Consider the following 25,818-nt stretch of genomic DNA (forward strand, 5'->3'; position numbering starts at 1 on the left):
GGTTTCGACCAGCCACTCCAGAACTGCAGATGACTTCCCTTTCATGCAATGCAAGGAACTTCTTGAGGGCCTCCTGCATTCTTTGGGCACTGTGCTTATATGGCAATTTACGGACCAGCCCAATCTCTCCCCAACGCCCCAGTTCAATGTCTCAGGACCAGAGAGGTGTGACACACAGAAGGCTTACAGGGGTTAAAATACCCCATGGGCCTGACTGAATCACCCTCATGCTGGAGCAAAATATGAACAACTCCACTGACATCAGTGTTACAGGCGGGGATCAGGGAAACCTCTAAGTCCACTATACCCCCACTCTCTGCCCCCTTGGGGGTCCTTGAAGCCCCATTGTGCCCCCGCTCTCTGCCCCTTTGGGGTCCCGGGAATGCTAAATTACCAGCCTTGCCTAAAGCCCTGAAATGAAAAAAACAACTACAGTAAAAATGTGGGTTTTTTACATCAGTTTTCTTTAAAACAAACAAACAAACAAACAAAAAAACAACATTGAAAAAATAATAATTAAATAGAAAAAAGTGTAAACTCTCTAAAAAGTTTTGAGAGAGACAAAGCGGGGGAGCTAATCGCTTTTATTGAACCAGCTTCTGTTAGGGTGACCAGATGTCCCTATTTTACAGGGACAGGCCCAATATTTGGGGCTTTTTCTTCTATAGGCGCCTATTACTTCCCACCGCCTGTCCTAATTTTTCACACTTGCTGTCTAGTCACTCTAGCATCTGTTGGTGAAAGAGAGACGCTTTCACACAGCTCCTGTGCTGGTCTGGGGCTTTTATTAAAAAAAAAAAAAAAGTGTTTGTAAAACGATGAACTTTTTGTCCCAGTTGGGATTCGAACCTAGAACTCAGGCTCTGCCCCGCCCCGCTGCGGCCGCCATCGTGGGTGAGGCGGATAGGCGCTGTGCACTGCAGCTGCCACATTCAAAATGGCCAGTCAATGTATCTGCTGTTTGGAGACTGCTGATTCGGCTAGTATGTTACGGGTTGTTGGCGTGTGAGGGGCTTTTTCAGGCCCGTCCAACAGGTAGACCCATGAGAGGATCTTCACAGCCGAAAGCAGGATCCTATCGTATTTTTAGGAGCTAAAATTCAGCCCCACCCCTTGTATCCGAATCATCTGACTCCTGTATTCTGATTGGCTAAAAGCGATGAATATATTAGAGAAAGAGAGCCGGGCAACAGCCTAGTTTTAGTCGCTTTATTGAATTAGTCGGCTTCTGAATCACATTACCAAGAGACAATCCCAGATTAGTCAATACATATTAGTTTCATGAATCAGTTAAAATATTATTATTTGACTCTTCATGCTATTTAATTGCTTTTAGACTGTATTTCTTTAGTCTCCATAACTGTAAAATCTTTAGTATTCCAGCTATTTAAAAGCTTAGGGCTTGTGCCTAGTGTTTGTGTTGTATGAAAGGAGAGAAGGTTAGCACTCCCCTTGATAAGGATGGAAGAGGTCCTAGTGACCTTTACAACACGCATATGGTTAAGGCATTGCCACTTACTTTGTGGCATCTAACCAAGTTTTTTGTTGTTGTTGTTGCTGCTCTGTCATAGGCCAGTAGAGGACAATAACCATTGCAATGGGCAAGACTGGTTGGTTTAGCATCATCCCATATCGCCACTAAAAAAGATCATTTGTGAAATGCAGCAATAAAGTCAAAGTATCATAGAAATACAAGTAAAACCACAGAGTAAATTAGCTCAGCAAGGCCATTTTCTCCTGCTGATTTCCAGTTCTGTCAAGCGTGGGTTTTATGCATGATCATGTCCACGGTTTGAAAACAGAAATAAATGTTAATGATATGTTAATCCCATTTTAACAGTGAAAACTGAGACTTTGCATCAAAGAAATTACTCCATTTTTATAGTGCGATATAACCCACCCACCCCTTCATCCAGGAGATGCCCAAACACGTTTAACTATATAGTCATACTATGATACAGTGGTTGGATGTGTGTGATGGTTTTTTTAAAAAAAAAGGGGGGAAAAATCATTGCAAAAATCATTTTCTAGATAGATGGAGAAGTCCTGGTACACAATAGAGGCAGGGCCGGCTCTGGCTTTTTTGCTCTCCCCGACCGGCCGCAGCGCTGGGAGGAGGGCGGAGAGCCCGGCCGCGGCCCCGCTCTCCCCGGCCGGCCAGAGCGCTGGGGAAGGGCGGCGAGCCCGGGTGAGCACCGCCCCCCTCCAGGTGCCGCCCCAAGCACATGCTTGGAGGGCTGGTGCCTGGAGCCGGCCCTGAATAGAGGATATTTCACAATGCTCATAATGTGCAATCAGCATTTGCTATGTATTAGACTATTTTCTCTCTTGTTCATGTTTGCATAGCGCCTGATGGGCACTACCATAATATTAATAATAGTGGTTGAAAATCTGAAATATTTTTAAAAGACCTAAACCCCATTGGAAAACTCCAGTAGACTACATATAGTTTAATAATTTTCTAGAGATTAGATCATTCATGGTGGAGTTGAGCTCATTCTAAATCAGGCTGGATAGGATGACAAAACCCAGGAGTTTTAATGAAAAACTAAGGAACAAATCATTTTTGTTTTGCTCTCAGAAATCATGGCTGTGATGACACACATACAGCCTTGTATTTCCAAGACCACAACTCTGTGCCCCACAAGACCTGTGGGGCATTCACGAATTCTCAAATCAACTTTCAGGATCTGCACAACGCAGCATTTATTACATTGTGATGCACCATCATGTCATAATGCTGATTTGGATGTGACATGTCACTACAGCCGTTCCTGGTCCAACTAGGTCAGACGCTGAAAATGGACACACAGCACTTCTGAAATGCTCTGTGCACAGAGAAGGGCAGTAACCAGGTGGACAGCATGCTCTGCAATGGTGTGGAGGGAGAAAATTTGCAGCAGAGGCTTGTCTGACAACATCCTGACTTGGTTGAGATCCTGGATAATGCTTGTTCAATCCCAAGCCCTATATGTATTCTCTCATTGTTTCCTTGTATATCCCCATCTTTCTGTAACTATCTCATCTTATACTTAGACTGCAAGCTCTTTGGAGCAGGGACCATCGTTTCTGTTCTATTTGTACAGTGCCTAGCACAAAAGGCTCTTGGTTCATGATTGGGGCTACACAAGTACAAACAGGCACTAAACAATGTAGGACTTCCTTGCCCTTGACGCCAGCTGAATGGTCCCTGTGTAATTTGCTTTTTGTAGTTTAGGCACACACATCAGGACATTAATTCTCCCATGTTGCATGGATTCAGAATCCCATTAACTGGATTATTTGCTGGTAACTGACTAACACCTGCCTAACTGGAGCCTGTAAAAGTGAACATCTGAACTCTGTCTCAGAGACTACGCTCCAGGGAGGAGGAAGTTAAACCCTTTTATTACTTAGTTTAGCCACTCAGGCAGGGATGGTAGCACTGGGCTGGGGAAAAAGATATTTTTATTAGAAGGTTGGGGGTTAATACTCTCATTTCTACAGTGCTTTCCTTCCAAGTTCAACACGCGGCACTCACAAGACAGGTGTGTAGGGCACATGTTCCCTATTTCACAGATAAGGAACCTACCGCAACCTAATTTTCAGAGGTGTTGAGCATCTGCAGTTCCCACTGACTAGCAGGGATTTTAGGGCTCAAACTCTTAGCAATCAGTTCACAAGTGACTTGCCATGTGTCAAAGAGCTAAGAACAAACAGAAGCTACAGTTATAAAATCAGGGGTAGGTCCTATAGTTACACACTTTGTTATTCCCAGGCAGAATCCCCCTGAGCTAAACAGAAGCCCTTGTTGGAGAAACTGCTTGCTGCATGTGAATCCCCTCATGTGCAAACAATCGGCAAGCCAGCCATACACCCTGGCTGAATCAGCCGTCTTGAAACTCTACTAGGTATTTACCCTAATGAGTTAAAAGATATTGACAACATTTTGGAATAGCGTTTAATGGTGTAGGTTTACCAGGTAGAATGCAATAGGAACATGACAAGTCTTTTAGTCAGGAGTGGATGTTACTATCAATAGCACAAAAAACAGGATAGTTTTATTTCAAGAACCTTAAGAAGTTACATTCGACTGTGTGAATAGCACCTTATAGGAACAGAATCTCACAGGAGGATTCTTGTTACATGGTGTTACTGATACATACAGCAATTCCAAAGTGGGGGGAATCTAACTAGGGACACAGTGCTCCCTCGTTTCAGTACTACGAGTGGCTGCAATGAGAAAAACACAGGAGGAGTAAGGCTGGCTTGACAGTTTGGTACAGCCCATCTTGAACCCTATATTTATGCAGGAAAAATATTGACCCTTAAATGTCTCATCATACTAGATGGTACAAATTAAAATATGTAGCTTGCAGCTTCAATTTGAACAAGGAGTGGAGAAGCTAGTAAGCCAGATGCCAACACCACCAAGTGTTTCAGATTTGGGCCCACTCTGCATCAGGTTGTTTCCATTGGTCCATGCTGTGTTAGGTTCTTCACTAAAGCACCTGACTATTGAGAGAGCCTGTTAAACTACTCCCATGTATTCAATAAAAAAGGAGTATATGAAAAAGTTGACAGGATCTCTACACCTAAACTAAATCTGATTCTTCAGAAAAGTCCATTATTAGCCGACTGTCTTCTAAACCAACTTGGTCAAGAGATTGTTCTGCAGCTGTTTTCCCAAGAGTGTCGTGCTTACACATGGGATTCCCTTTATTTACCAGAAAGCCAGTTCCTGGGTAGCTGAATTCTGAAGTAACTTTTGCAGGTGCACACTTTGTACTGGGAAGTTAATACACTTAAGGTGTTAAACATCAGTTTCCACAGCCCTCTCCCCTTCAGATCATCCACACAGAGATAAGTTGCTTCATTCTGTTTCTCTAAGTGCCCTGTACCCTCTCGCACTGTTGTGTAGCAGAGGCAATCATCAATATGGTTAAAACGCTCTGCCTTTCACTAACTGAAAAATCCCTTCTCATGGGAAATACAAGGCGTTTGCACTATTTATTTGAAAGTTTAAGATTCGATGCATAAATGGGGCTGCCAGAATTGGGCACTTTTGCTTCCACGAGAGCAGAAAGTGCAGTCAGAAGGAACACCCTAGGCAAAAAAAAAATTCTCACATCTTCTACCCCACCAAGGTTTGGTTTGAGACGAGTCTTGTTTTATGGCAGTTGTTTGCCTATTTTTGGCTACTAGGCTTTTTTGTTGCAAATGGTCAAGATTAATCTCCAGCTAGTTCTCAAACTCCTGTTTGCCTGCTGGAAGATGCAGTAATCCTTTAACCCAACGATTATTTAGCATTTGAGACTTTTGCTTCCTCTATAGATAGGGCAGCAGAAGGTCCAGAATTCTTTTCACCTTAGGTAAGAGTCTAGTCCAGCCAGGGGTGGCCAACCTGTGGCTCCGGAGCCGCATGCGGCTCTTCAGAAATGAATATGCAGCTCCTTCTATAGGCACCGACTCCGGGGCTGGAGCTACAGGCACCAACTTTCCAATGTGTCAGGGGGTGCTCACTGCTCAACCCCTGGCTCTGCCACAAAACCTGCCCCCACTCCTCCCATCTTCCCCCCAGAGCCTCCTGCACACTGTGGGAGGCACGAGGAGGGAGGGGGAGGTGCTGATCAGTGGGGATGCTGGCAGGCGTGGGGGGTGGGGGAGCTAATGGGGGGCTGCTGACGTATTACTGTGGCTCTTTGGCAATGTACATTGGTAAATTCTGGCTCCTTCTCAGGCTCAGGTTGGCCACCCCGCTCTAGTCCCTGTGACAGTTTACATGTGTTGCCTCAAGCTGAGGACTCCTTCCACATAACCGTCTCTGCCGGCTTCTTTCAAGTGCATCTGGACTGGAGTTCTGCTCATCATCTCTTCCCTCCACAAAATGGACTCTAGCCCCCTCTTATAAAATATTGGGGTCAGTGATCTGGCAAAACTTCTACAGCAGAAGTGGGCTGCAAAAAAAAAGTTGGTTTTGGAGGAAGTCTTGTGAGCTGAAGGGACGCGGACACTTCACATTAGTGCACTCTCACGACCAGCGTACACATAAAATCCCACCTTTTTATTATGGCATATCGTTCTGGCTTGGATGTGTCAATACCACACTAGTGTGACAAAAAAGGGCAAAAGACATAGCGACGCTGAAATCGTTACAGAGTCATGCTATTAGCAACACAGGTCGATACGATGGATTTCCAAGATACAAAATTGTTTGGGGTGGTTGTTTTTTCCCCCCTACACTGAACTAACTTTACAATATTTTGTGAACTTGCTTTTTTTCCAGTAGAGAAAAAAAAATGTAAAATATGCTGAGAACAACTACAAGCAGGAATCATTTTAATGGTTAACAGAAAAAAAAAAGCTGTAACTTTGTTCTATAACAGCATCTATTAAACACACGTAACGAAAGGTCAGCAACTATACAGAAGTAAGAGTAGATATTTCACCACAGGAGTCTGAAGTTGGGGCAGGAAAGGGAACTCCGCAACTGGATGGTTTTATTTGGTCACAAAGTTTGAGCTGAGTGTTTAAAATGAGGCATCCTTAAAGATGCAGCACTCCTATTCAAAACAATAAAGAGAAACTTCTGATAGACTAGAACCTACCGGTCTGCAAAAAAATAAAAAAAATAAAAATTAGACATTTAAAAAAAATCCAAGTATTTCTAGTATTACGACTTAACTTACTGTTACAAAACAGACCGACCGCTCCTCCTTAAGCAGCAACAAGACAGCCCAGGAGCAATGACACCTTCACCACAAAGTACAGTATCTCTGGGGCTTCCAATTCAAGGCTGATACTCCTAATGCGATGTTAGGACGATCCGTTTGTCTGCCAAGTGATCAGGCACGAAAAAGAGAGACGGCCTCTTTTTTCCACCACACTGCCCGGCTCTCGCAACAAGCTAAGACATTCTCTTTGGGTCAAGACTAACAGAAACCGCTTTCTCAAATATTCTTCAGGTTTCCTGCCAACCTGGGTTTTATTATTATTCTCATGGGGGCGGGAGGGGGGAGATTTTTTTATTTTTATTTTTTTAAAAACCACAATTTTCCTGACAGTCTCTAAAGTGATACTGAAAGTGTTTAACAGTCACTCTTCCACAGTTTAATTGTTTTGTCGTTTTCTAGTGCCGCTGATGCAATGATATTTTCTGTTGGGTGACAAGCTGTTGAGATCACAACATCTAAATAAAAGGAGAGAGAGAGAGAGATGTCATTATTTATAGCAGTCCAAGCTGCTTTGGTTCAGAGCAGGTATTTTCAGCTCAAATGTGCAGAGCTGCCCCCTCGTAAGACATGGCCAGGTTCTCTCTCAACAGCAGATACTGACATATGAGTATGATGGATTTATGAATACAAATGTTAGTGGGCCTACCCCAATTGTGAATTTAATAGCTGGAGAGTGGGTGAAAGTTTATATGATATTACAACAGGCCGAACTCAGAGAACTATTTCACAGCAGTGCTATAGGAAAGAACCAGACAGACCCGATGTTCTGACGACATCGCAGGCCTAGGGTTTCTTGGTGTAAATGCGGACAGAGAAAAGCCCACCAAAGCAAATAGCAGATAGTTGATTAAGCCACAAGTGCCCCAAACTCACAATTGAAAGTCCTGATCCTCCAAAGACTTACGCACACGCTTCCCTTTACAGATTGCAAACAGTCCTATTTGCTTCAATGGGCACGCTCAGTGCACAGGGGTTTAAGTAGGTGCATAAATCTGCAGGATTTGGCCCTAAGATACTGATCATGCAAATACTTAAGCACGCGCATAATTCTATTCACATGGATCACGCCCCTGACTACTTGTGTAAGTAAAGTCGAGCATGTGCTTAAGCGTTTGTAGGGGCAGGGGCTAAGTGTTCAAGACTCTTTGCAGATGGGGTCGGTGTCTATAAAGATGCCTCAAGCTCACCTGGAACTCATCCTTGGACAAGTGCAGCTTTGAGAGGAGCCAATGGCCAAGGGTTTCCCAAAGTGAGGTTCCCCAAGTCACTAGTCATGTCACACAACACTTGTGAAAATCTTGGCCAATTTCTTTCCATATAATTCAAGGAAAACAATGTCTCTGATATGACAATAATTCCTGTAAAAATGCCCATCAAGTGTCAGGGAAAACACACCATGTGTCCTAATCATGCCCCATTCAGGCCGATCTTTATACTAATCCCATCTGTCAAATTCTAAGCAAACACTAAAAATAGACATTTCCAATTCACACCATCAAATTAACCTTAAACGCCATGTGCTCGTTATTTATTCAACTAAGGAACGCTTAATCAAAATCAGTGTAACAAAAAACAGATTCACACCTGTGTGTCCCTGTAATTTCTGTACAATCTCTTTTGTTTGGAGGTTCCAAATATAAACCAGGTTGTCCTCTGAACCAGACACAATCCACTGGAAAAAAATGCAGAGGGAAGTAGTTATTGAAGTGCCATTTTAGTCTTTCCTGCCACCCCAGCTTTAATTGCTATTTCCTCTATATAGGTTCATATACCACCCTCATCACCATAGCACTTGAGTGCCTTCCAGTTGTGCATTAAGCAACGTGGCTAACATCAGTCATGTGTGGTTCATTCTCCCTTTCTCTCACCCCCCAGGGCAAGGAGAACAGTGTGCAGTAGAGTATGTTGTTTTGGTAGGCCTTGGGGTTTGTTTTCACATCCATACTCTTCTGTCTTAAATCATATGATCTAGCTCTTCTACAGTGCTTTTCATACGTGGTTCTCAAAGCACTTCACAGAGGGTGGGATCATTATTCCCATTTTACAGGTGAGGAAATGGAGCCACAGAGCCAGGCGGGGAGAGAGGAGGATGTAACTTGCCTAAGATCACCCAGCAGGCCAATGGCAGAGACAGAAATAGAACCCAGGTCTCTTGAATCCTGGTCCCATGCTCCTTCCACTAGACCATGCCAAAGGCCAAAAAGGCTGGTTGCAGAAGTGGGCTTAGCCCTCGAAGCAGAAGGGGGGTGGTTTAAGATGGATCTTAGTCCTTGGGAGAATCTCAGAATGGCCCCTCAAGAAAGCTCCTTCTCCTGCACAGGGATGCTGTGGTCCTAGAGACAGCATCTCAACCAAGACTCATACATAGCAACTCACAATCTGTAACAGGCAGGTGCTGTAATATGAACTCATATGGCTGCTCACCACGGAGGTTTTCCCTACATTACTGGGGTACATTAAACCTGGCACAGTTCTAAGCACTGACCGTACACGGGCACTTGTGGCAAACAGGTACCCTGGAGCCCCCACACAGCTGAATGGAGTTTGCTAAAACTTTCCCCCAAATGGTCCCTTTCGACCAAGCCCCCAGCAAGCAAAGTTTCCAATGAAACCTTGGGACCGTTGTTCTATTACAATCCCTCCTCACTGCTTGGAAGTTGGCAACATTCATTGTAGCACTTGTTATACGGGGCTCCCCCCAGGGCGAACACAGTTTTGCACTAAGGGCAAGTCAGCTATTTATGGGCCCAGAAAGATTTGCATCATCCCCTTAATTTTGATGAAAAATAAATCCTCAAATGCATCACATCCCTAAAAGCAGCTCAGTAATCCCCAACCTTTCCACCAGTGACGGAGAAGTTTGCGAAGATGCAGTATTTCTCATTCTTGTGACCGGTGTACGTCTTCAGGCACTGGAAGGGAAGAGCCAGAAGGGAAAAAACCGTAAGTGCAGCTGGCAATGAGATATCTAGCAGTCAAGGACAAACTCCCTTTGCAGGGCAGACTAAATACATCTGTGCACATTTCCCACCCCCATCAACTCATCCAAAGGATGCAGAGGGCATCACTGCCCTAGAATGCTAACCAATCACTTCCCTGGGAGGATGGGGAGAGAAAATGACCCCGATTTGTCACTTCCACCCACAGAAAAAACAAGGCAAGAACAATTTACCAGTTCAAGAAACATAGAATTCAATGTCTCTGGGCGTCATAAAAATGTAAAGGAACTTTTAAAATGATCCCGTTTAGTCCACTACTATAGAACAAGGGCTGTAACAAATTATTTATAGTAATTATATTGTACAGATGACCGAGAAAAAGCTTAACCTTATGTGAAACCATCCAAAGCAGGCTACAAACCTAGCTAGGACTTTATAGTAAGAGATTGTGACTGTACCTTTCCTTTGCTGTAGTCCCAAAGTTTCAGTGTGCTAGAGAAAAAAAAGGAGAACAAGGATTTTAGGCTTTGTGTTATTTCACCGGTTATGATTTCTTGGTACATAAAAGTTTTTCCATACTAGAGCTTCCCAGAGTCCACATTAGTCATTCTAGTCTGGCTTGGGAATGCAGAGTTTCAGCTAACCCAACAAGAATTGGATTTTATTTACATGCCATTTGTATTCTCCTCTGTGAAAAAAATATGGAGCGAGTCTTTAAAAATAAAGCCCTTTTCTCTTCCTACGTGAACAGACGCTATGATGAGATCTGTGACCGATAGAGTTGAGAATTGTCATTCAGTTCCTTTCGTCCCCCACCTTTTGAGCTAACACATACTACAAGATACAGATTTTGGACCAAGCAAAACCAAGGCAGAACCACATGCAGTCCTGCATCTAGGTAGTTACACGGATTGTGTAATGGGATGAGAGTTTTTAAATCAGTCAGTAGTAGGCAAAAGAGACAACGTTCAAATTCTATTTGGTAGCCTAAGTGAAATTAGTCACTGGTTTCAGACAGATATATGTCTCTTTCTCACACACACACACACACACCATATTCAAGTATGCGGCAACAATGTTGACTCCCCTGCTCTGGCTTGCAAAATAGCCTTAATTTTGGGTTTCCTTGCACTCACCGGATGAAAAGAGAAGGAACAATCCTGTAATGTCTTTTATAAGAAGACACTCATAGATAACTAGCTCATCACCCTGTGACTTAGGGATGGGAGGGTCTCATTACACCAGCAGCAATTAATACTTAAGGGTGGAGAAGGGAGAGTGGCTGGCCTTTGCTAAGCAGTGGCACTGGAAATATTCCAATCGGAGAACTCGCAATAGAACCAATCCCCCTGCATCGCTTTTCTGCTTTGTATGCATAGCTACTTTAGCATTGCTGCCTTTGAGAGAGAGACTCGCAGCCTTTCACGGTGTTACAGCAAGAGAACCGTTGGATCAAGGAACTACTTCATGATGAAGGCTCTGAAAAGACGCAAAGCTAAGAGTGCACGGGGGTATGTCAACAGCAGTGCTAAGACTGCCAATAGCATGAACTTTGCTGATGTTCTGACAATAGAATTCCCAAAGGACTGGATTATAGAAGTTTGATGGCAGGTATGAGTTTACCCATCATAAGAATATTACAATAGCATATAAAAGGTTACATTTGAAGTTGATGAATGCACTTTAAATGTATTTTTGAATACCTACTTGTCCAGAGTTGCTGCTAGTATGTATTTGCCATTTGGAGAGAATTTCACAAAAGACACAGGAGGGTTATCATCATCTGTGTTGGAAATACAAGGGTGTTACGCAGAATATGGTGAAATATTTCTCTCACGGACAAAGAATTTCTTGTGACAAAACACACCTACCGCCGATTACAAAAGCCAACTTCAAGTTTAGTTTAGTTACATTTTTGTTCAGCTACCATTTTATACTTCAAGCAAACTGATGGGAGATACAGGAAAGTGGTAATGTGAAATAGTTCAAGAGGAAGAATATTTGGTTTGCTAGCATTTTATTATTCCATAATCGTCTATTACCCAACCTTCCCACTCCTGCATCAACCTTCCCTAGAGTCCACAGTGTGGCTGTAAAAGTCAGAAGTAAGGCCCTACTTCATTTGAGAGATTGTGGAACATGCAATATTGAGCTTCCACCACAATTTTGTTTTTAATTCGCTTACTTTGCACTGTCCACAATTTTGCATGCGTTTTGAGTATGCAAATAGTACTGTACTAACATTTAATGCCTGTAAAATGTTAAAGGCTAAAGTGATTGGACTCAATTTCTACAGCACTTGTTTAGTCTTTTGAATTTTAGTCACGGAATTTTATATTGTAGCAGTCACTTTTTTAAAATAATGAATGTAGTATTGTTGCAGCAAAATGTCTGGTTATCAAAAAAAATAGCAGGCATAACATAATACTTGAGTGTTGATATCCTGCCAATATTTTTTTTTCTTAAACAAATAGGTCTTTTGCCAAAAGCTAGGAATGGGTGACAGGGAATGGATCACTTGATGATAACCTGTTCTGTTCATTCCCTCTGAAGCACCTGGCATTGGCCACTGTCGGAAGACAGGATACTGGGCTAGATGGACCTTTGGTCTGACCCAGTATGGCCATTCTTATGTCTACTCTGGCTTTTTCCAAATTACTGCTATTAATAAAGGTCCATTATTACATTTCTGCAATTTTCTATGTCTTGTCTGCAACTATTTGAAGATCATCCCAAGATTAGGGCCTTAGTCATAAAACCATTACACTGAGGGTATGTCTACACTGCCTGCCGATCCGGCAGGCAGCGATCGATCCAGTGGGGATCGATTTATCGCATCTAGTCTAGACATGGTAAATCAACCCCCGAGCGCTCTCCAGTAGACTCCTGTACTCCACCACCGCGAGAGGCGCAAGTAGAGTCGACGGAGGAGTGGCAGCAGTCGACTCACCGCGGTGAAAACATCATGGTAAGTCGATCTAAGTACGTCGACTTCAGCTACATTATTCATGTAGTTGAAGTTGCGTAACTTAGATTGATCCCCTTCCCCCCCAGTGTAGACCAGGGCTAAGACACACCCTATTGCTAAAGTATATCCATTGTGAACACCAGAAGGTGTAGTTTTGCCTATGTCACTTCATGTCAACACTAGAGTCTGGCAATCAGAGGCACGACATGCACTGTTCAACAGGCTGCCCACTGTCTTAAGAAGGACACCAGTTCTCAAACACCTGCAACCCTAAATTGTAAACACATTTAGTCTTCTCCCACTGCCATGTGCTATTTATTGCATTGGAGTATGTAGCTATCATTTCTGAAAGTGAAATAAGACTTACTTTTGCCACAGCAGTTCCAAGCCAATGCACAGCCAGGCATAATACTGCAATGACTAGTGGAAAACCCTGTAGTACAGGTACTTAGATTTATTGTCAGCACACACTGGGCAATATTCCAAGCCTAAGAAAGTTTCCTACACACGTGAGAGAGGATATTTCCCCTAAAATCAACTGCAAGGATGGTGTGTATGAAGAGGACAGTGTAAGGAGAAGGAAAATAGAAACCAAAGCCAATAAGAAAACCACCTAAGTGCAGTCAAAGTCACGCTGAGTATTTCATATTCTATACAATAATACAGCAGAGAGAATCAACAACAACATACACACGTTTGCCTGCTTACCAATCAGTGTTTTTAAGCACTGGCCTGATGCCGTATCCCAGATTCGACTAACAAAAAAAGAGACAGACATGAGTCACTATTGTAACTTTGGAATGTATTATATCATCAACTGACAAGTTTACATTTTAACCTCAAAGTCATGATATAAGAAGTGAAAAACTAAAAGAATCTACATTTTTTTTAAGTTATTTTTATGTAAGGCGCCTAGAAGGCTGTGGCACATAATAAATGTTACTGAAGAAATAACCACTTACCAGAGACCATCATAGCTACTTGACACTATCAGGGACCCATCACGATTAAAATGCACCTGTGGTTTTATATATGGGGAAAAATAGCAGTATTCGTGTTTATGAAGAGCACGAAGTCACATTTGAAAATTATTTATCTCCCATGTAGTACATTGGGTCCCAATTATCACAAAACTAGTACGCTGTGATTCATGTGGAGGGTGGCAGGAATTCAACAACATGATGATGGGCACAGAAAGTTCTGACGTATCAGGTTAAAAAAAGCACGCTGGGAAATTTACTGTAAGTCAGCCTTGCAAAATTCTAATGTCTCATTTGCATCCGCCTGATTTTTTTTTTTTCTCCATACAGACAGCTGCAGTTAATTCAGTTAGCAGGGTAATAGATGGGCAAATAGATTGAGACTAGCTGGTAAGTTTTCATAACAATTACTAGACTGTTTTAAGAGGCCTCTTAAAACATTAAGAGGCCTCTTAAAACATTAAGAGGCCTCTTAAAACATTAAGAACCAATCTGATTCACTGCTCCAATGTCGTGAGGAATTTTGCTAACAGTAGCGAGACCATACTAGAAGAGTGCATTATAGTTACACGCACACCTCAGTCTGGTCCATTTATTTTCTTCAGTCACCCACCAGCTTCCCGCAAAACCCCAATAAAGTGAATTTTAAATAGCAAATGTTGAAACACACCCATGAGGGTGGTGGAGAGGGGGTTTGTAAGATCACACAAATTTCTGGTAAGGGTTGTGGACTATACTCCATTTTAATGTCAGATCCATGTGACCAGAGCAGCCACAGTTCAAAATGTCTGAAGCTTAGAATTCTGCTCACCTCTGCTTTCATTTTATAACATTTCATCTCTGTTAAGAGCTGCACACCTTCTGTTTTCCCTACCGTGAATGGATTTTTTTTTTTTTTTTTGAACACACACGTTTTAGTCACTTTCATCCACAAAATGGATGAGATTTTCAATGCAGTTTATTTTGAAGTTCTCTCGTTCTACCTCCTGAAGTAGTTTAGAATAATGATAAAGTTATGGAGCAACCCAGATGTACAGCAAATTCAGAATTTCACTGAGCAGAAAGGAGTAGAGCCCACAATCTGTGCTCTTATAGCAGATGCCGCCTGTTATAATGCCCAGAGGCAGAAATCCATGCTGGGGTTCGAGTGGTAAGTATGGGTCACTGGCATCTCCATGTTCATTAATACCCTTACAAGTCATCACATTACACTGTGTCCTTCACCAAGGGGAAGATAGAGGGTAACAGTGAGACACTGCTCCCTTCTTTGCAAAAGGGGAAAAAGCCCTGCTAGATGCAGGCAAACATGTCAGCATGTTAATGTATCCGAAGGCACTTACAGCTGAAACTGGGTCAGAATGGGCAGGCAGCGTCTTGAGGCACTTCCCTGTTTTCACATCCCATATCCTCACACTTTCGTCAAACTGAAGATCAGAGGACAAAGTCACACAGTGATTTTCAAATGCACTCACTCCCCGGCCGTACTGCCCAGCCCGCATGAACGGATTAACAGGTTTCATCAGGGAGAGGAAAAAAATATGCATGACTACATTCCTCAAGCATCTAGACTTATTTCTGCTTGGGAGCAACCAAGATTTTAATGGAATTCATCTTCACTGCTAGTCACTTAGCACTGTTCACTTAGTGTGGGGATCTTCAAAGGAGTTAAATCCTAACCTTCATGCTTTGCACCTCATGGAACTTTCCTGTGCCAATCACAAGGAGTTTTATGAATTTTAAGCTCAAATATTCATGCAAGGAAGCTAGTATTTATCCCTAGCTTACAGACAAGGTAATTCAGGTTTAATGACTTGCTCAAGGTGACAGCGAGCTGGGAGAAATGTGAGAGGAGAACCCGAGAGTCCTATTCCCAGTCCCTTCACAAGCCAGGTGCATAATGCTTCCTAGCTGCAGAGCAAGCTGTTGAAATGGTCATGAAGCGACGTTTCAGTGATGCCATGGTTTGCATGAAATGGTCAAATAATCCCTCAAAGAGATAAGGGCAATCGCAGAATCTGAACTACAAAGATACAAGGAGCTTCTATTTCCCGAGCTATTCATGCCAGAGCAGCCCTCAGTACTTAAGGAAGGCTTTGCAATGAAGTGAATGTAGATATGCTGACTGCTTAGTGAAGCCAGGAAGAACATCTGGAGCTAGACCTATAGCCAACACTTACGGTGCTATGGGTGAAGCCCCAAACTTCTTAAGCTGGGCTGAGGGCTTTGACCTTGGCTCAACAGCCAACATAGTAGTGATGCTACCAACTCTCCCCTTTAAGACTTCCTTTAATTACATGTTATGCATAGTAGAATTCAGATGGTCTAGACCTCTGCAGGGTGTATGGGACTTGTACTCCATTGAGAGTGTGTTCACTTACCGAGCCTGAAACAATGAGGTTGGATTGGGGGTTGAAGTTGCAGCAGAAGACATAGTTACTGTGTCCCTTCAGTGTCTTCAAACACTTGCCCTGAATAATTTAATTTATTTAATTTAAAATATTATTAGTCAAATATACATACAGTAGATTTACCAGTAACTTTCCACACCTTCAAAGTTCCCATGGTGACCTACATTCAGGACTAGTCAGACTGTGATAAAGGGACAACATCAGGTTAAATTTCTACCCCCTCCCCCCAATCTAGGCTTCTATAAAAAAAAAAAAATCCCTCATGTTTTCATGGAACAGGAACAGTTAAGCAAAACAGAAACAAGGTGTTTCCAACCCCAACCCTGTCCCATTCTCATAGTGCATGAGAACCAGGCGGTTAAACGGCTTAGGAACAAAAGTGAAATGAACTAGCTTATTTTAATTGCCAATACAGAAGGCAAGCAAGCTGCATCACTGGTGAAAAGTTAATGACAAATGTTCCATGTCAAGTTAGTCATCTTCATTTTAAGATGCCCCAAGAGAGGACTGGGGAGAAGAGAGAGAACTCAAGCCCCGCCCTTACCGAGCTCACATCCCAGATTTTGAGAGTTTTGTCATCGGAGGCAGAGACAAGAAGGTTGGAATCTGATGACCAGGCTACGTCAGAGATACCCTGAAACAAAGGAAAGCAATTTAACACTGAGCTTTGCTTGCTGATTCACTCCAGAACAGGCAAAGCATAGACAGTTTCATATTTGAAGCCAGAAAGAGAGAAAAGAAAGGTCACCTTAACTTTGGAAAGTCAGGATAAAAATGGATCACAGCAACTTTAACGCATCTTCCTCTTACCACAGGATAGCCAATGACTCTGGGAAGCCTTTAGCTTTGCTGAGCCTCGCATTGCAAGAGCATAGTGGTTTGTTCAACCAGCAGTTCTAGTGACTCTGGGACCTGGTCCTCTTTTTGAAGTTCAGAAATAACAACTTACACATAGTTGGGTTAGATTCATTTCCTTCCCCCTCCCTGAAGAGGGGCTCATCCCTACTGTCTGCCTGAAATGACCCAGAGTAAAATTTTCAAAAACACCCAAGTGACTTAGGAGCCTAAGTCATGTTTTCAAAAGTGATTTAGGCAGCTGGGTCCTATTGACTTTCAGTGAGATTTAGGAGCCTGAGTCTCAATGGAAGTGAACGGGACATAGGTATCATCTAAGTCAGTGCTTCTCAAAGCCGGTCTGCCGCTTGTTCAGGGAAAGCCCCTGGCGGTCTAGGCCAGTCTGTTTACCTGCCGCGTCTGCAGGTTCAGCCGACCAGCACATCCCTCGGCCCACGCCACTTCCCGCAGGCCCTATTGGCCTGGAGCGGCGAACCGCAGCCACGATCGGCCAAACCTGCGGACGCGGCAGGTAAACATACCGGCCCAGACCACCAGAGGCTTTCCCTGAACAAGCGGCGGACCGGCTTGAGAAGCACTGATCTAAGTCACTTTTGAAAACTGGATTTCAGTACTTTGGAACATATTTCTTCATTTTCAAACATTAGATCTTATTTCCTGGATTTCAGTGGGTAAAGCTATGAGAAATGTCATGTTCCCTTTAAAAAAAAAAGCACCATTCTGATCAAAATTTAAAAATTTAAAGCAAATCCTGTAGGCAGAGCATTATACCCTGTAGTTTTCCTAGGTGGAAGCCCAGCTGTTCAAACAGGTAGTATTAGTGTTCACAAAGGGAATGACTTTCACACTGGCTAAACATTGTGCATGTAGGTGCTTTATCAGCAGTCCACAGGTTTCCGCACATCTCTCTCAATCTTGACCTAAAACATCCCCGTTATTCCAGGCCCAGGCCATCATCATCATACAGGGTTGGGTGGGGGGTTGCCATAGGGACAAATAAACCCCACCCCCAGATGAGACCAAACAATTTGCTTTCACAGGAATTAAACTACTATACGAAGGCTTCTGGAGGTGAAAGCTAGCAAATTAACCCATTATGCAAGCCCCAGATGCAATACTGAATTGCAATTGCGATCTGAAAGGACAGCTATTTAGACTGCAGAATTTTCTTTAGAGTTCAATACTTACCAATTTGTGACCAGATATTGTTTTTTCAAACTTGCCATCATATGCTCCCCAAATTTTAATTAGTTTGTCAGCCGCTAAAAGAGAAAAGATTCCCAATAACTAACCAAGCAGCACTAAAAATAGCTACCTCGATCCCTTAAGGAGAGAGAAGCACATTGGCTACTTTTCTGCAAACACATTACAGTTTTTACCCTCAAGCACAGACTTCAGTGCATAAAGTAGGGTGTAAACATGAAATGACAAAGTTTCACTGCGAGAGTTGGGATTACACATGCTGCCTTGAAAGTAAATGGTCTCAACTCATTCAGTTCCAAAATTGAATCCAGTGTAATGTATCTGACAAGCACTAACCTTTGGTTTCTCATTTTTAAAAATACATTTATTGCCAATGAGAAAAAAAGTGACCATGCCACATGAGACACTGAAACACTTCTGCCTCAGAGAGAGCAAAAACTGATCCTCAAATTGGGCTGACATTACTCCTCATGAGAAACAAACCCGCTACCCATTATCATGTTAGCTTGTGCTCTGTAGGAGAGAAAGAGGTTGATATTTGCTAGGTGTTAAAAGTTAGAGAACTGCCCGGGGAGGGAGGAGAAATTAACTTCTAGAAGGTACTATGAAGAGGGAGAAGTTAATTTCTATGGAGTATACTGCCCATATAAAGGCAGTCACAATAAAGTAAAAGACCAGAATCACTGCCCATTTCTAGAGGCCATCTCTATCACCTTCAGTCCTGTTCCTCTAAACTGCCTCTTTCCTCCCCAATCCCTCTGGGTAACCAGTGCCCAAGTATGTGGTACTTGATTCAAAAGGAAGTTGTCAGGCAGTTGCAATGGTCACCAAAGAAAAGGTTAAACAGATATCACGGTGGGCTTTCTACTCAAAAAACCTGTCAAGTTCCTCCCTTCCGAAGTGTGTCCGTTTTGTACATTTCCTCTGGCTACTTACAAGAAAGGAACAGGCAGACTCTCCAAGATGCAATTATATTATGATGCCAATGGAGGGGAGGGAGAGCTAGGAGCTCTCTGGGTGAATCCCACCTCAATGCAGAGAATGCAAGCTGGTCGCTCATGCCAGGCAAGCCCCAATTTAAAGGCTTAAGCCAAAGTTTAAGTGATGCAAAGGGCTGCACGGGGCCCCCTCTGCACAAGGATTAATTTCACATGTATTCACAATCAATGTGTAACTCTGCATTGTTTTTTGTAAAGAGACTCAGTAGCACAAGTTGAGCATCTCAAGCCCTTCAAGCCAGGCAGAGGAAGACCCAACATATTGGACAACAGGACGTAAAAGCCAACATTAAAGTGGGTCAAACTTTTGAAACAGCCAGCTTTGAGTGCCCCTTTAAAAAACAAGCCATGTGGTTATATTCCCCCACCTTTTGATCACTGTGCGTTAAGATTAGCCATCTACCTGTCTCCCAACAGGAGGGTTCACATGTGCACAATTCAGATAATGGGAAGGAATTAACGAAGACTAATACTTACAGGAACTGGCCAGCCACTCTCCATTGGGACTAAACTTTACTGACGAAACTGCCTTAGTGTGTCCTGCTAACGTGAACTTTAAAGCGTAGTTTGGTTTTACAGGTGCCGGCTGTAAGAAAGAGTCACACAAGTAAGATGACCGGAGCTTTAACTCAAGTGTTTCAGTTGTACCTGGGGTATCAGATTGAGCCTCTATGCAGTGCTCTGCACTTGGATGGCAATCCAGATTTGAGCCTTTATTTTTTTTAAATTTAAGTTCCTAGCCCTTATGCTTATGAAGGAAACTTGAGCCAGTACTGTCTTCCTGAGCCGACATAGAAACATGCTCAAACAATGGGTTAAATTCATTCTTGGTGTAACTCCAGCCAAGTCAGCGTTACCGGGAATGAAGTTGGCCCAGGAAGTCTGAGAAGTGTGAAATGAGCCATGTATCTCAATGGAGTGACCTGTGAAGGATTTTTAAAAATTGGGGTTATGCCTTTTTGCTTCTTTATGGTTTAAAATGAAGACCGGAAAAGCTCCCCCACCAACCACAACTTTTCACCTTAAATATCAGCAATGTCAAATCCAACCTTCCCTGGTTTTGCTGGAGGACTTTTTGGGCAAGGGGTTTCAGAGGAGCGCTGCGAGTTCTCACACCCTTATTGATGGGGCAATGGTCTTTAACAAAGGCATCCTTTCTCCCAAATGTCCACAGGCATTGAAAAATTTGAAGTCACTTGCAATCTGTTCCTCTCTCTATTGAGATAATAAATTCCCCAGTTCTCCCAGTCGCCCTAGAGCTGTCCAATGGTAGACAACAGCTGAACTGCTAGTGCAGAAAGCAATCAAATATTTTCTTGATAAGACTCTTTTAGGCTTTTTTTTTAAAAATATCACAAAACAGAAAAGGGCACAAGGACTTATATTTTTTTTTAACCTTTTGCAAGTCACCTTTACTAGCACTGGCTATTTCACTGGTGAGCTTTTCAGCAGAAATATTCAGCTACTCTGGGATCATGGGAAGGCTTTGGTAGGATACCATAACATTCCCCCAGTCTGACCCCGATTGTAATAATTGTGGAAATCATAATTAGCAGTAGAAATAAGTAAAGAAACCAAACTTCTAACAGACCTCATAATTCCCTCCTGGCTAACTGGAAACCCTGTTATTATTTCAAGAAACCCTGAAAGTGTCTCCCCATTTCTGAGCAAAGATTTAATACTAGTGTCACACCAATGTCTTACTACTGTGAGTACATTAGTTACAAAATATACTATGCCAAATTTATGAATACTCTGAAGTGTTACCATAAAACAAAATTTACACATTTTGTGATATATTCTCTTTAATGAATTTTGCAAACTAGCAAAACTCAGGAAGCCATATTGGACCTCAGTTATGCATGTTGAAGGTTATATTATCCACCTGCATCAAAACTAAACTCTTTAGAGCAATGGCAGGAACCTTGTTCTCAGTCTTGTCCACAAAGCACTTAGCATATTCTTCTTTTAATTCATAAAATTCAGTTTCTCAAAATACCCCAGTCTTATCTGTAAATTTGCCAGTAACAGATGCAAGTAACTTCCATGTGTACTGACAGGCGGAGATATCGTTCTGAGATTTACACGCACCTTGGTCTGATTGGTTGAGGAGGAAGGAGTAGATTGTGTTTTGGTGGATTCTGCATCTGGTTTCTTCTCTTCTGTTGCCATGGTTCTCAAGCTAGCAAGTCAGCCGTATGGTGCTTGAAGCGATGAATGAATGTGCTGCTTCAAAAGGGAGCCTTTCACACCAAAAAGAACGGCTCTAACAACATAAACCTACGAGAAAACGAAACCCCACTGTTAGCCATCAAGGAAATTATTTCAGCACCTAGAAAAAAGAGAATTAACACAACAGTGCGTCCTAACCATAATCCATGTCCCCAAATAACCAGTGAAAACACAAAGTTTCATGCCTATGACTTTGTACCATATGCAATGCTCCTCTCAACTCCCCTTCTTATAAGCTAAACTATAAAGCCTTTTGCTAGCCACATTGTGCTTGTTGTCCTTTTTCGCAGATGCCAAACAGCATTTAAACAGCTAAGCACATTACTATTCCTGAGAACTCTTTTCCATGTAAACAACTGCTGTAGTTACCACAGAATTGTCAACCCGTGCAAGGGAGGTGATCCATGTGATGCTCTGAGAAGTTGTGGTCTATAGAATACAAGTTCAAGAACCTCAGTTATGACCTATTATCACACTTTGCCAGGTTCCTCTGCACCATATTCAGCAATCACTAAGAATACAGTATAGCTGTGAGGATCTGGCAAGGGTGGGGTCAGTTTATTTCTCAACACATTCCCTGAAATGCCATTAAAATTAAATAGTTCAAAAGCATAAGAGACACAAAGGTTTCATTTCATGGAACAGAGGCAAGTAATAGCCCTGGATGTCTTTCGGGCTGAATGACAGACATGATGCAAAACCTAGGATCATGCGAAAAAATGCAACGGGCACACCCAGAGCTCAAAATCCTACTAGCTTCCTCTGCTCTCTCAATTCACCCATTTCAACCAAGTGTTGCCTCCTTAACTGCATTTCAGAGCAGCAAATCACAGTAGTTTCTGCCATACTTGGAAGACATTTCACCTGATTAAGAGCCAGCCTTGTAGTAGTCTCAACAGACTCGCCTTCTGAAACAAAACCTGTAAGTGCTGTGCCAATGTTCTGCAATCAGGGCTTATACTGCAGAGGGAGTAACCTCTCCTGCAGCCCAAGCAGATTTCAGCCTGACAATGGGAAATACCTCTGACACAGACAGTAAGGCTTTGTCTTTAGAAACAAATTATTAGTGTAATTTCCCCACTGTTGCTACCACCAGTTCTGTTCTGCTGGTAGCAGCTGTATTTGGAGTGACGGCACAGGTGACTGGTAGCATTTAAGCATCATATCATCACTGGGGTGCTATGTAGCATGGTATTGCCCGTGTCTTGTCTAAACTAGGGTTCTCTTCGGTGGAGATGAACCACTGGTAGGAAATTTGGAAGAGATCTTTGGAAACTGTACGTCAGCTTTTCAGCGTGTAGCTCTGTCGAGGACAACGTTATTCATCATTCAGCACTGGTACAAGAGGCAGCTTTCTGCACCAAACAGTAGAAACAGCAATATTCAGTCCAGGTTTCCTGAATGGCAATTGGCTGATGACAATATGGCTAATTTCAGAGTAGCAGCCGTGTTAGTCTGTATCCGCAAAGAGAACAGGAGTACTTGTGGCACCTTAGAAACTAACACATTTATTTCAGCATAAGCTTTTGTGGGCTTCATCGGATGCACAGAATGGAACATATAGTAAGAAGATATATATACACATACAGAGAACATGAAAAGGTGGGAGTTGCCATACCAACTCTAAGAGGCTAATTAATTAAGATGAACTGTTGTCAGCAGGAGAAAAAACTTTTGTAGTGATAATCAAGATCGCCCATTTAAGACAGCTTGAGCTCATGAAGAGACTTATACCCAGCCCAAATCATTAATGCTTCAGCCTGCTGGAGAGAGTACAAGCTCTACTTCCATACTTGTGCTAGTCCAACGTCCAGTCACCTACAGCAGCCTGGGCACCCAGGATGAGACACACCCCCTGTTCTCCATGTAATGAATGGTAAGGGCCAGGATCAAGGCATGCAAGTAACATGGGCCACACAAGCAACCCAGAACCAATGCACAGAAGGTGGGGAGGGGAGAAAGGAATAATGCATGCCCCCTATAGAGGCTATAAAGCATGTGAACCAAGGAAGGAAAAGGTTTGTTAATGCAAAGTAAGATACGAATATGGGAGCTAGAGAGGAGCGCAGATCCATACACTCTGGGCATGGGCTGATGCATGCCCCAACCTAGCATAGGAACGGGGGGGGGGGGGGAAGAGGAGGCACAGGGACAGGCCTATGCATCCCTGGGACAGGGTCTGATGCATGTGCCAGCCTGGAACACGGAGCAAGTCCATGCATCCTGGAAGCAGGGACTGGTGAGTGCCTGCTAGGGAGGGGACAGATTTATGCATTCCCCATGGGTACTAGGGAGGAGGCAGATCCATGCACCCTGGGAGCAGGGGCTGGTACATGCTCCCACACAAATGGAAGCTAGGGAGGTGCAGGTCCATACACTCTGGGCAGATCCATGCACCCACATGGATTCTCAGGAGGGGGCAGGACAAAGCACCCTGAGGGAGGGTGCATGCACCCCCCCATGGGCGCTAGGGAGGGGCCAGGGGCTGGTGCATGCCCCACCCGTGGAAGCTAGGGAGGGGGCAGATCCATGCACCCCCAAGGGGCGCTAGGGAGGGGCCAGGGGCTGGTGCATGCCCCACCCGTGGAAGCTAGGGAGGGGGCAGGTCCATGCACCCCCCAGGGGCGCTAGGGAGGGGCCATGGGCTGGTGCACGCCCCACACGTGGAAGCTAGGGAGGGGGCAGGTCCATGCACCCCCCAGGGGCGCTAGGGAGGGGCCAGGGGCTGGTGCACGCCCCACACGTGGAAGCTAGGGAGGGGGCAGGTCCATGCACCCCCCAGGGGCGCTAGGGAGGGGCCAGGGGCTGGTGCACGCCCCACACGTGGAAGCTAGGGAGGGGGCAGGTCCATGCACCCCCCAGGGGCGCTAGGGAGGGGGAGGGGGCAGTGCGCACCCCCACGCGGGCTAGGTGGGCAGGTCCCCGGGCGGGGGCAGAGCCCGGCGCGTGCCGGTCGGGTCGGGTCGGGGCAGGGCGGGGAGGGGACAGCGGGGCCCGGGCCGCGGGGCGGAGGCTGGCGCGTGCCCGCCAGGAGGGGGCGGGGGGCTCTGGCCCCGTTCAGTCACTTACCGGGGGGCGGGGCGCCGCCTCCTCCTCGGCGGGGAGCAGGGCCGGGGAGGGGGGAAGCGGCGGCAGCTCCGTAGCCGCCAGGCGGGGGAATGTGGGGTGGCGCATGCGCTAAGGGCGGGGGGGGTGCACAATGCCGCTCTCTCCTGGGGATGCTACGGCGAGACAGAAGGGACAGAAACAGAGACAGGCCGGGTGCAGCGGCAACGCCTTAAAGGGCTAGAAGCCTTTTCTGGGTGAATAGTTGGCGGAGGGGAGGGGGGAAACTAGGTGTGGTTTGGTGAAAACCTGCTCGGTTGGGGCCCCCAGGCCACGCACGGATGCACAGCCAGGATTCCTCCAGCGATCCCAGCTGGGCTCTGCTATGCACAGCTCCAGCCCAGAGGCACCCGTGCTGCCCACGTGGGCAATTCCCATTGAAGTCACTGGGCGCTAGACCAAAGCCCAACCTGAAACTTCCCAAGCAGGAGCCCTCAAGGCCTGACTCTCCCCTGCCGACTACCCGTGTAGTCATTTACACTGGGCAACGTGGGTGTAAAGTGCTGCCTCTGGGGGGAGGGGAGTTCTGATCCGGGGGTGGGGCGTGTGCACACACACACACACACACACACACTTCTGACTGTTAACATGTCCACACTGAACATACGGTCAACATACATGGCTCATATTAGGAAACCCAGGCCCAAAACGGCAGCGCTGCTTTAAAACTCACTTTTTAAAATTTTGGGCAGGTCCCATGGTTATTGTGTCTTACTGATTCCGGATCAAATGAAAAGGTGACTTTTAGCACCCAGCCTTACAAATTCACTCTGGTATCTAAGGCCTTGGCTACACTGGGGCTGTACAGCGCTGCAACTTGCTGCGCTCAGGGGTGTGAAAACGCCCCCCCCCCCCCCCCCCCGAGCGCAGTGAGTGCAGTGCCGTAAAGCACCAGTGTAATCAGAGCCTGCAGCACTGCACGCTCGCTCACAGCACTGCAACATTGCAAGCTACTCCCCTCGGAGAGGTGGAGTACTTGCAGCTTCCAAGTGTAATTTCAAGTGTAGCCAAGGCCTGAGACTCGAGCTGTGTTCTCTCAAATCAATGATAGTCAGACTTAGGCTCAGGAGCCACAAGTGGCTCTTTAATGTGTCTCCTGAAGCTCATGATATTAAAACACGGTGTGATTTAATTATTAACCAATCAGGATGCTTTTACTAGGTTATTAACCAATTGCAAAATACTTGGTCAGTCATTTTGCTGGGGGAATATATATATATATATATATATAAATAAAAAAATTCACACTACTGTGGCTGTCTTAGGTAATGTTGATCACCAGTTTGTCTCCTGAACCACTGAGGTCGGAGTATCACGGTTATACAGTATTGCTAGTGGTCTACTTAAATGACAGAAATCACACATTTTTCAAGGGTTGGTCATGGCATAAATAGCAAATTTTGCAGATGTGTCCACA

The 25,818-nt window shown here is 44.4% G+C and overlaps 1 protein-coding gene and 1 non-coding gene across 2 annotated transcripts; one reads left to right on the forward strand and one right to left on the reverse strand.

The window, feature by feature from the left end:
- Positions 1-1,417: 1,417 nt before the first annotated feature.
- Positions 1,418-1,545, forward strand: LOC128825463 (U6atac minor spliceosomal RNA). Its single transcript, XR_008442680.1, has one exon. It is a non-coding gene; the product is annotated as a U6atac minor spliceosomal RNA (small nuclear RNA).
- A 4,477-nt stretch (positions 1,546-6,022) lies between these two features.
- WDR5 (WD repeat domain 5) lies at positions 6,023-24,472 on the reverse strand. The gene is made up of 14 exons (XM_054007367.1): positions 24,366-24,472; positions 21,156-21,344; positions 19,542-19,650; positions 18,052-18,125; positions 16,553-16,642; positions 15,979-16,068; positions 14,941-15,024; positions 13,583-13,638; positions 13,329-13,375; positions 11,360-11,435; positions 10,111-10,144; positions 9,551-9,625; positions 8,298-8,385; positions 6,023-7,168 (listed from the first exon to the last, which is right to left on the reverse strand). The coding sequence occupies exons 2-14, from the start codon at positions 21,234-21,236 to the stop codon at positions 7,068-7,070; spliced, it is 1,005 nt and encodes a 334-aa protein (XP_053863342.1). The 5' UTR covers positions 21,237-21,344; positions 24,366-24,472; the 3' UTR covers positions 6,023-7,067.
- Positions 24,473-25,818: the final 1,346 nt, after the last annotated feature.

The sequence above is a fragment of the Malaclemys terrapin genome, chromosome 17 (assembly GCF_027887155.1).
Source record: "Malaclemys terrapin pileata isolate rMalTer1 chromosome 17, rMalTer1.hap1, whole genome shotgun sequence".
Lineage (NCBI taxonomy): Eukaryota > Metazoa > Chordata > Testudines > Emydidae > Malaclemys > Malaclemys terrapin.